The sequence below is a fragment of the Periplaneta americana genome, chromosome 4, assembly GCF_040183065.1.
Source record: "Periplaneta americana isolate PAMFEO1 chromosome 4, P.americana_PAMFEO1_priV1, whole genome shotgun sequence".
Classification (NCBI taxonomy): Eukaryota; Metazoa; Arthropoda; class Insecta; order Blattodea; family Blattidae; genus Periplaneta; species Periplaneta americana.
In genome coordinates this window covers 205,105,897-205,118,603 of record NC_091120.1, presented here as the reverse complement: position 1 = coordinate 205,118,603, position 12,707 = coordinate 205,105,897, and the positions used below count along the sequence as shown (strand labels likewise).

Sequence of the window (12,707 nt, the reverse complement as noted above, 5' to 3'; positions counted from 1 at the left end):
CTTAATTTGTTTTGCTTGTAAACCGATGACATCTTCTTCAGGAATCGTTAACTTTTTCTATTAAAAGTAACAATGTTAAATTTTATTTAATTATAATTTTTTCTATAATTTACCCTTAAAAATGTACCGGTGCTTTAAAAGTTTAATTAAAGTAAGTCGAATAGTTCCTACATATATAAAAAAAATTAAATTCAGCCCTGAAATTATTTTTCGTAAATCTGTGCAAAAATATATTGTTGATTATATGCATTAAATGGTTTATAAATTGCTTTGGTTGTGGTAAGTTTCATTCTTCGTATTAAAATGCAAAGGTTTAAAATATTCTAATTACAAACGCTAAAAGCAGCCCTTTAACGATTCAGCGCCCTTGAGGGCTTGTTTCCCTGCACATCTTAATCCACAACTAAGTGTCCTTGCGGATATCGGAAGTGAGTTGCTTCACGTGGTACATCCGCTAGATGCCCTTAAAGTGAACACTCAAACATTACAGATAACTGACAATAATGTTGACAGCTGCACCTTTTAATTAACACAAGCTTACTTTTGAAGAACGGCACACATTTTGTCCGTGTCATTCGGTTATATCACTGCCTAAGGGGTTAGGTACAGCTTATAGCAGTAAAATTTTGGAAAGATTCAACATTTTTTCCTCCATTACTGTATCTTGTACCATAATGAAAATTAGTATGTGTAAAACACTGTCCTTCAGTTATACGAAAAAAAATATTTTTACGATTAAAAAAAAATATTTACTTTTTTTTTTTTCAAAATTCAGTTCACTGTGCAGTGATGAAGCGTTTCCCACATAACTCAAAAACTATCCAACATTTTGTGATGACATTTCTTGTGTGTATTTATGCATGTCATATCTACAATATGATGCAAGATCACTTCTCTGTCTTTGATAGATTGTCTGATAAGAAATAAAATCATTTTACAAAATGGTCAAGTATCAATAGTTTCTTCTAACGCAAAATAAAAAGGTATTATTTATTAAGAAATGTAGTTGAAAGAGCATGATATTGTGAACATGAGTTTCAGCAATAAAATAAAAGAGAGAGAACATGAAAAACTTAACAATTTTATGAGTTATGAGGGAAACGCTTCTTCACTGCACAGTGAACTGCACATTTTTAATTTTGAAATATATATATATATATATATATATATATATATATATATATATATATATATATATTTTTAAATCGTAAAAATATTATTTTTTTTCATATAGCAGAAGGACAGTGCTTTACACATACCAATTTTCATTATTATACAAGATATAATAATGGAGGAAAAAATGTTGAATATCTCCAAAACTTTTACTGCTGTAAGCTCTACCTAACCCTTAAGAGAGCTTTCCATGTCGTCGCTGAGCAAACCCCCTAGAAAAATAGTATAGACTGGCTACGGTAAAGTACAAAAAAAAAAAAAGTCACTGCGAAATGTACCGCCATTAAAAGTGAGGCTGTTGGAACTTTGTGATCTTCAGCTGAACTGAATATTTATTACGAACATTCTGTGTTCCAGCTTATCTATCGTTCAGGATTACACAGTTCACAACACACTGATCTGGGTAAATTGCAACTCAAACGTTACTATAGCCTATCCGTTATCTCGCGAAACCAAATGCGTGCATGCTTCGTAGCTTATAGTATGGTGGGGTAAGTGAGCTAGCTCGCTGCAAGTGGAGGCGTAGGGGCTATTCCATATGTAATCGATCAGTAAAAAACCTCGCATTTTTTTAATACTCTAATTTTTTCCCTATTTATACAAGGTGCTGAGGAGAGTGCATTTTCAAAAATATACTATCGAAAGTCAAACTGTTTTCGTATTATTGAGCGACAAATTTAGCGTATTTTATAGAAACAAGCCTCTTTCAGCGCTCAGAACTCTGGAACCATTTACTGCAGAACATTGAACAGGAGCTCATTTTGAAGCTGACATTTGGTAGGTTATGATAAGAAGTAATCCTTATTTTTATTGTACACAGAGAGACAGATAATCTGATTTTACTTACTTTTAGGCTTTTTGCCCATTTGTGAAAATGTAAAAAAATATTGAGAAAAAAACCTTGCATTATTAAGAGGGATTGAGCATTGTTTGCTTAGTGGCTCGGCAATAAGTTTCGAGGGTATTAAATAGATTATTTTCACACACCTAGACTTGAACGGCGCAGTACCGCACGCACTGGCCGAGAGATGAAGATAAGCGAGCGTTGGGAGTCATTTTACTCCTGTGTTTATGAAAACTTGTGATAAAGATAGCCCAGCCATGACTGCTAGACGACACATTACGTGTTTGTCTCCTGGCCTTGCTTGTCTCGACTACCTACAGTCAGCTAGTTAGTTCACGCGCGTACTATTTATTTTCTTTATCTTATCAACATAGCATCAGTAAAAAATATGTGTTTATTTGTACTTTCAATGCGGAATCTAACTATATATTTTAAAAATATTTTTTTCGTGGGAAAAGGCGTCTTAATGAAGAAAAATCTAAATTTCTCCACTTCCATAAAAAGTAAGAAAAACTGTTTACATGTCAATATAAACTTTAACTTTTCAGCATCAAAATAAACCATGATTTTGATCACTGGGTGAAAGGGTTTCGGAGCCACAACAGTTTAAAGTTGCTAATATTATGAAAATACGATAAATTTAAATATTTTAAATTTAATCGCTATGAAGTTCTGATGCCTCAAACTTTGCACAAAGCATTGTATCACAGTTGTCTACGGACAGGAAAAGTTTCATTGTATTTAAAAATTGCAAGGTCAATTTTCTCTGTATTTCGGTCGATTTGAGATGGAATAGCCCGTAGGGAGAGAGGGTAGCTTTCCAGTGCACTCTCTTCTTCCCTTCACGAGCAGGTAGGTTTCGCCTAACTGTAGTTTAAGATATGATAAATGTGACTTAAATAGAAATTTTTCTCAAACAGTAATAGAATTCCGCACTCAACGAAATTACCTCAAATTTCTTTTTTGTGTCTCACAGTTAGTAGGCCTACTGACAGCTACGCACATTCCTGCACGCGGCACGTTTTGTAGGCCTACAGCTGGTAGCCATAAATTTCCCATTCAACTTGTAGTTGGGGAAGGTTTGCTTGTAGGGATGAACAGTCTACGCTGAAAAACTTATCTCTAACAATTTTTTTTAAATTCCAGTTTAAAATTTTCCTAAACTAACTACAGTAAATTCAATAGCATTTCCTCGGCGCTCATCGGGACGTGTTTGCACGGAATAGAAAAGTGTTGAACGGCGGTCCTTTAAGGGAGGGATCCTTGACAAGATATGAATGGAAAAAATGCTCTACCATTTCGGTCTTTTACGCTTAGTTTTCCCAGAAATAATTATTTTTCCTGACTATTACACTTTTACTACGTCACACTACTTTTGACCAATAAAACGGTACGAAAGGACGTCTTTCAACCAATCATGGCTGCTTATCGCACAATTTTATCGCGTCCCTAGCATTTGTTTAATTTTATCGCGTCCCTAGCATTTGTTTATTTTTATCACTACCCTAGCATTTGTTTCTTTGTTTGCCAACATTTCAAACTGCACTGGCTGGACGTCAAAAAACAGAAAATTACAAACCACTCCAGTCGATGCACAGCAGTTTCAAATATGGCTCGCATTGGCATTCAAGAACAAAAATTAATATTAATATATGAAGAGCACCATTCGGAAATCCTGAATAAGTTGAGGGATACACCATGTAAATCAACGAGTTCACTTCTTTTACGCACACGTCCAATATAACATCAACTGAACCACCAACCACTAAAACATTCAAATTTGAAAATTGTACTTTCAATAATTGTTTCTTTTAAAATTACTCATGTTTATTTTTTTATTTCATCATCGTTAATTAAAACGTTTCTTGTTTATTTCATCATCCCTAATTAAAACTTTTTTAACACTTGTTTATATTATTTAGGTTATGTTATAGCTTCTGCTATATGATATTATGGATAGTCACGTATCAGAGATTGTTTAATACTAAGATTTATTGAAAATCATCTGTCAAGTGACGTTGATTACTGGGATCCGGAAGTGGATTGAAGTGGAATGCAAATGTTTTAATAAAAATGAAACTGAATCAACAAGCCTTCTTGACTAGTAACATTCCACAGAGTTCAATGAAGATTCCATAATTGGCACAACTGATAACAAGAAAACAGCTAATCATAACACACTAGTGCCATCTACCGTAATGTTGTGATGGTACAATAATACATTTGAAGACAGTTGTATTTTCTTAAGTCAATTAATATTTTATTGTATTGGAGTACTTCGTTACTTCTAATCTTTATATACTTTCTTCTAATCGTGTAATAGTCAATTAAATCCCACTCGAGTTTTGATTTTCTCTAGATAAATCAAAACCTCTCGTGAGATTACAGTTGATAATTTTTGATCCCATATTTTAGAAATATACACTTTTACAAATAATGTCTTCATATTATACTTCACAGTTCGAAAAAATATTTCACATAATGTTTCTGTGACTTTGAGGTTTAAAAATATTATAATAAATAAATTATCAACGACTCACTATGTCATGGATGTTTGGCAACACTGTTACTGAAATGTATACGCGTGCTTCACTGTTTTTCCCGTAACATGCTGTCAGGGCGGTGACAATATTGTTTTACAATATAACGAACTATTATAACTGCAAGGACTGATCTTTGAACTATAAAACTGATCGTAATCTATTCTTCCTGAGTTGGACTACGAACTGTATCCTTTGCTGTGATTAATTACTTCAAACATACTCTACTATAATGTGTTAGGCCTAAGGTACTTTTCGTGACGTAGTGCACCCTATCAAACTGACATTTGTATTGTGTTTTTCGGAAATAGTGAATCTTAATTCTTTATAAATGTTATTTTAAGGAAGGCGATGGCTGAAATTTCTGTTTTCTACATTTTCAAGCTACATTCTTGATTTTTTGTGCACATGATCACTGTGTGATAGATAATGTGGTCAGGTTTCATTTCTGTGTGAATTAGTTGCTTAGTTATTAAAAATATTTTGAAAAATTTGCATATTTCGCTCAGTTTTTCAGTAAAATGCCTGAATTTCTTTTTCCAAGACTGCTGACATATTTAGAAAAACATAATGCTTTAGTTTTCCTATATCTTGACTACGAAAGGGAGGGGGGGTTATAATCACTGCATACCTAAAAATATAAATTTTCCATTGCCACTATAAATATTTATTTTTTTACTTCAAAAAGTATTCATTTAATCAGAAAACCCATCCGCTATTTTGTTAACAACAGTTTATAGAACATGCAGTAAAAATTTCATGTTCCTAGCATCAAAATTGTAAGAGCCTTTACACTTCGAACCTGATGAAATGTACTGAAAAAAGTGTGAGAAAACAACTTGTAAAATTTGAATGCAATTGAAGTTCAAGAGTGCAGACATTTATATATTGCGTAATTTTTATCCTTTCGAGCCTGATTCATTTTTACAAGAAAACGAAAATGCGATTTTTGACTGAAAATGACCAAAATTTCACCCGTCACCCCCCCCTTAACTATATATTTGGCCCAAATTTTACTCCTATTCGCCCCCCTAAAAAGGAACATGTTTCATTGCTTAAATTCTATGCGGCACGAAGTTAAAGTAAGGCAAATTTCAAATTAACTTTAGAATTTCTTAATTTATTTAAAACTTGCTTCTGAACTGTCTACACAGTCACGCTGTTACTAATTTACACCCCACGTTAGTGTGACATGGTCTTTGGCTGTCCAGGTTTGTATTTCAAGTTAATAATAATAATAATAATAATAATAATAATAATATAATAGCAATAATAATAATAATAATAATTATAATAATATAATAGCAATAATAAAAATAATAATAATAATAATATAATAGCAATAATAATAATAATAATAATAATAATAATAATAATATAATAGCAATAATAATAATATAATAGCAATAATAATAATAATAATAATAATAATAATAATAATATAATAGCAATAATAATAATAATAATAATAATAATAATATAATAGCAATAATAATAATAATAATAATAATATAATAGCAATAATAATAATAATAATAATAATAATATAATAGCAATAATAATAATAATAATAATAATAATAATAATAATATAATAGCAATAATAATAATAATAATATAATAGCAATAATAATAATAATAATAATAATAATAATAATAATAATAATAATAATAATAATAATAATATAATAGCAATAATAATAATAATAATATAATAGCAATAATAATAATAATATAATAGCAATAATAATAATAATAATAATAATAATAATAATAATATAATAGCAATAATAATAATAATAATAATAATAATAATAATAGTATAATAGCAATAATAATAATAATAATAATAATAATAATAATAATAATAATAATATAATAGCAATAATAATAATAATAATAATAATATAATAGCAATAATAATAATAATATAATAGCAATAATAATAATAATAATATAATAGCAATAATAATAATAATATAATAGCAATAATAATAATAATAATATAATAGCAATAATAATAATAATAATAATAATATAATAGCAATAATAATAATAATAATAATAATAATATAATAGCAATAATAATATTTAAAATATTAAATAATCATAACATGCAGTAACTTTTCAGCACAAGAAAATCATGTCGTCTGCATTATCGGTAGACTATACACTCCTTTCGTCTTAAACTACTATTTTGTCGTTGGCCTACTTGATGTTCAGATGTTAAATACAGTGAAACTTCCCAATAGCGGACACCGCCGGGAAAAATTAAATGTCCGTTATTGAGAAATGTCCACTATTTAGAAAATCGTTAGTATGTATACAGTACATTAAAATTTCTCATACATATTCAACACTATATTTTACAGTACAGTACAGTAGACAGCGAGATTGCTTACAGTATTCATCCAGAGAGAAATCGTACCAGTAAATGTTTTGTAAATGAAATAAACATCAGTCACTGTGCCACTTCGCCTTACACAAAGAAATCTACAATTGCATTCTCAGTGTATGATTTTAAAATAACATCCTTGTTTTTCAAAATTTCACTAATCTGAGTTTTTCCCACATTAAACTTTGTGGCCAGCTCACGAACACTTAACTTCTCCTTCTCACTATGCTTTACAATATCCACTTTCTCTTTTAGTGACAAACATTTACGTTTTTGTGACATGTTTAATGTGACTGTACTTCCGAACACTCAACTTGACAAACTAAGAAAGTACGGACTGCTCGCGTACAGCATCACAACTAACAACTGTGCTGCTTACCTTCAATAAAGTACAAGAACGTTCAAATGCACGATAATGATTGTTGCAAACAATTCCGTTTAATTTACAACCGTCTTTTTCTTTTTTTCTTTCACGCTGTCCGTTATTTGGAAGTTTTAATTGTTGTTGGAGATACATTTCAGTGTCCGCGTCCGTTATTGAGAATGTCCGCTATTTGGAAGAATTTTATCATCAGGGCCAATGTTATTTTGCAGGGGAATTTTAAAATGTCCGCTATTGAGAGGAGTCCACCATTGGGAAGTGTTCGTTAAGGGAAGTTTCACTGCATTTTAATTGTTTCCTTAACAATGCAGTGGGCCATGATATTGCGTAATGGCCGTGCTAGCAAATACAAGTAGGCCTATCATAATTTAGAATATAGGCTAATCTGTTTCTGTGTGTTATACATTATTTATTAATATATTCGCGAAATAGTCTTATTCAAATATCACAAGAGTTCTCATCCTGTTGATAACTGACTAAATGGGAGTACCTAGTTCAGAATAATATGTTATAACCTCAAAATGTATCTGCTGAATTCTGCTGTTTCACCAATCATAATTTCTACAGCTATTGCCAAATATTTTCCCCTCAATTTCTTATTACAGGAGGCCAAGCCCATGCGGTCAATGAAATATATTAAGTTAGCAACTTAAATATCTTATTTAATACCCTGTTGTGTAATTATGTTATCTTTTTATTAATTATTTATTGATTGTTACTCACGAAATAGTCTTATTCAAATACCAAGCAAGTTCTTATCCCTTTAGACAATTCAGTTGCTCTACGCGCTGGCAAATTATTGACAAGATGAGAACTCTTGTGAAATTACCTGTGACAGGCCTAATTTTCAGAAGTTGTAGAGGCACAGTTAATCTTAATGGTCGGTGCTTTTAAAATGACTATTAAACAGCATATTATAAGGTTGCTAGAATTGTTTAACATGCTTCTCCACAAGAAACCGTTCTTAGAAGTATCTTTCAAAATGAGTTGTTGAGGACGACGAGCGATGGCGAGAGGAAAGGTAATTAATCAGTCACATTGCTTATTGCAGCTTTCCATCAGTTAGTTATTCTTTCAACCACACTCACTCGGGGCATTTAACATCTATATTTGAACTGTTTGTGCAGATTTCAGTTTAGAATGTTATGTTTCGTGGACTCTTTCCACCAACAGTTTTAATCTGTAGTATAGAAAAATGCGAAATAATTAAATAACTAATCAGAAACCAGATGGCCCGCAGTGTTGCCAAGTCCTGAAAGCGGCAGACAGGAGAGTCGGACACACAGACAATCCACCCTCGAGGAGAGCCTTGCGGCAAGGGGCGCAATGTGAGAAAGGAAGCTGGGCGGCTTTCCTTTGTCACGGGCTTGTTTCTTGCAGCTGGACGCGTTCCCGGAACAAAACAGGGTGGTTGTACGACAGCGCCAGTGCAATGGGTCTGTGCTGAAACCTTCTCGACAATAATGTGTTACGTAGTGTGCTCAGTTGGCGCCTTGTCTCTGTTGCAATCCCCCGCTGTGGACGACGGACGACCGCAGGAGGTGAGTACCTACACAATTATGTCATGTTATTGTTTCTTATACATTTTGTGTTACATTATTCCATGCCATGTTACATTTCTTGTGTTATGTATTTATGTTACTCAATGTTCAATTTTTTACGTTCAATTACATCATGTTATGTTACTTTTCTTGTGTTACGTATATGGGTCATTTGCAAAATTTGTATAACAAATGGACGATTGAGAACGTCAAAATTAAAGTAATATTTAGTGGATATTCAGCATGTATTAATATAGTGCAATGTCTCTGCCATAGTAATCAACCACTGTACACTTACTTTGCTTTACAGCAATGTCTACAAGTATCAATGAATCTTTGATGGCACGACTAAATGTCAGGTGTGTTATAGGACAAGACAATGCATCTTTTATAGAAATGGAATTCCTTTATTTGTTATATTAGATATTCTTTAAACAGTGCATAGGTATTAGAATATTAACAGAACTAACTTCAGATCGAAAATGAACAAATATTTTAAATATCTTAATATCAGATCTGTTACCTAATATAAAGATAATAACTTGTTCAGTAACTAACAGAAAACCATTCTTTCAGTAACAATTATCTTAGTAGATTGCCCTTAAGGCGAAGATATTTGAGCCTTAGTTTATTTAATGATAGATAATTAGAAAAAATGAAGGCACTCTTTTGAATGATGTAACAGACATGACGCAGTACCAGATCTGACAGGTAACAGACTTGACAAAGCAAACAAGCATGTGCTAACCTAAAATTTTTTTGCTTAAAAATCTTCAAAATAGCAACTTAACTACTGGACACGTGCACTATTATGTCCTCTGATCTTGACTTTATATGTTGTTATTTGCGGAAAACACAACACAAACAGATCTGACAGAGTAAAAATGCACGCTTAGACTAAAACACAAAGCAAGAGTTTGACACACAAACTCGCCAAATCAAATTGGATTAACATAGCAGTACAATCAAGATGGCTTTTTGTGCATCATCGTGGCTTATGCTGACATCTGTGGGATTTCTTTTTCAACTGTGTATCCATAGGAACAGAATGGTGTAACAGACCTGACTGACTTACTGGGCTAGAGTAATTATGCAATCATATTTAAGAAAATATAAACTCAGATAAAAATGAATAAGTTTTGATAATATCAAATGTTTCTTTAATTTTTTGTCGATTACGTTCTTAAACAAACCTTTATCTGGACATAATCATGCTCCATTTCAAATACTTAACCAGTATGGATACAGCATTTTAGCTGTTACTATGAGAATTTTATTTTATTCTCGTGGAATATTTCACATGAAGGAAATATTTCTTGTGACGTTTACTACATTAGTATTGAAACTACTCACTGTTAGGAATTTATAACTCTATCATTATAAATGCAATAATGGGAAGGGTAAGAATTGATGGACATCATTTGTTATACAAATTCTGCAAATGACCCATTGACATTATGTTACTCCATGTTCAATTTTTTACTTGAGTTGCATCATGTTATGTTACTTTTTTGAGTTACGTATTTTTCATTACTTTACAGCAGTAATGGGCAGATTCCTGCACTGCGTGCATACACTGTGCAAGACTCAAACTGCGTAAATATTTCATACACAAGGAACCGGTTCTGAGCCTAAGCGGTACCACAACACGTCAGGATGGGTTAAGAATGAGCGAGTTGTTTTTATGGTGAAAAGTAAAATAAATCGCATATATAAGTAGCTTTAATAGTTTAAATAATGATATTACTTATAGTGCAGACGCTTTTCTTCAATTTATATATCTCAACTGACCTATAAAATGTCAAAACACTTGAAGGAAGACGGTTGTTACGGTGTATGAAAAACCAGAAAAAAAAAATCCTGAAATCAGATTGCCATAGAGTTAGTCCTATGACCATCGCTTATTGAATTTTCTTGTGCTCAGTGAGAAAACTCTTCGCTATGGAATTAACACAGAATGAATGTTATCCACTGCATTGTAAAGTAGAAATTAATTTTTTATTTCTTTCTCCTCAAAAATTACATTTTTCATTCTATTGCTATATTTTTTTAGAAACTATTCAAGTTCACGCTATGAAATTTTCAGAGCATATTAATATAGTTATAGTAGTCTTAATGACACAGATATTGTAAATATCTCAAGAAGTTTTTGATTTTTGTTCATTTTTCTAGACGAAAAAAAGAAAGTAATTTTTGAAAGAGGAATATTAATTTGAGCCATAATACAAACATAATGGACATATTTAAGAGATACTGTATAGTTTTACTTCGTGCCCTTTTACAATAAGTGCTTGAAATCTCATTACGATCAGAAGTATAGAACATGAATAAAACACACCAATTTACAGTGATGTAATAACCATAAAAAACCGTTCAAATTTAAAAAATAATTTTTAGCTACCTCACACTACAATAGACTACATAACAATCATTCCATTCAATAGCCAAAAGTTTCTTTATTTAGCACAAAAAAAATTAGAAATCTTACGTTTATTACAACCAAATTTATAGCAATCTGATTTAATTTTTTTTTTCCATAGACAATAACAAACAAATTCCCCTAATAGGAACACAAAGTAAGGAAATCCTTCTTTGAAAAAGAAGTTAAAATAAATATATCCAGTAATTATATAATATATTCATAGTATACAGTAAGAATAGGCCTAAATAAACTCACTTCTATCGAAGATCATTCAGAAGGACTTCACGATCCACTGCTACAGTACCTTCATACTGACCAATACGGTATGTTTTATAATGGAGCTCCATACTGCTACCCATAATGTCTGACAGGCGACGTAAACATTGCCGATAGAGGAAAGGAGAAGGATAATTGCTATTCAACCAATGGCAGAAGTCTCATTCCACGCTTATCTTGAAGTTGGGCGTAGGTAGACAGCCCAACTTCAAGATCAGCTGGAATGTAACCTCTGCCATTGGTTGAATAGCAATTGAAGCGGTGACATCAATAACCATTCAAGTCTATTTATACAAGTTTCGAGAAAAATGCAAAAAAAACTTCTTTTTTATTTCTTACCTAATTATTATTTTTTGCACGTAATATTTCTGGTTGTTTTAGAGATCAAGACAAAGTACCATACCAACTTTCAAAGTCGTAACACTTGTGGAAATATCCAAAATTTAATTTCAAATTTGCAAAAAATGAATGACCAGAAGTAGACCTGAATGGTTATTGATCTTACCGTTACAAATATCTTTCTCCTTTCCTTTGCATCCAATCATCGTCTGTTAGAAATTATAGAACGCAGTATAAATAGATATTTCTAACAGTCCTAATAACTTTTGACAAACTGAACACTGTGTCTCATTTTCTATCTCCGAAAACAGACAGACAGTCACTTTCCAATAGATGATTCAATTGAGACACTCATCGTTCTCGTCACTTAACATCACTCCTGCTAGCCATACTGTACCTGACTCACAAAAGCTCTGTTTATGTACAACATTGATTGATTTAGGTCGTTTTTTAAGTGCCGCAGTCAATGTTCGTCGACCGCTTACTTTAGGGAGACAAGTGAAGAGCGCCTAGAGGTTAGGCAATCTTAACAACAAAGTACACAAGTGAAAGCACTGAATGCACGTGGTGAAATGTACAAGAATGCCCGTCTCTGCTTCACGCCATGTCATGTTAAGTAGCTTGTGTTAAATATTTTAAGTATGCTTTGTTACATTTCTTATGTTACGTTTACTTCACAATAAATATGTTATGTTGTATCATGATATGTTACTTGAAGTTGTATTACGTTTATTAAGTTGCGTTATGTTATGTTACATCATAGTTTATGTAATTTTGTTTCATTTAATCCAAGCAG

At 31.8% G+C, this 12,707-nt stretch overlaps 1 protein-coding gene across 1 annotated transcript in view; it reads left to right on the top strand.

The window, feature by feature from the left end:
- The window catches only part of LOC138698681 (glutamate receptor ionotropic, kainate 1-like), a 139,253-nt gene that overhangs the window by 120,773 nt on the left and 5,773 nt on the right, over positions 1 to 12,707 (top strand). The window contains 1 exon segment of the mRNA XM_069824851.1: positions 8,714 to 8,874. Coding sequence (XP_069680952.1) covers positions 8,714 to 8,874 — 161 coding nt within the window.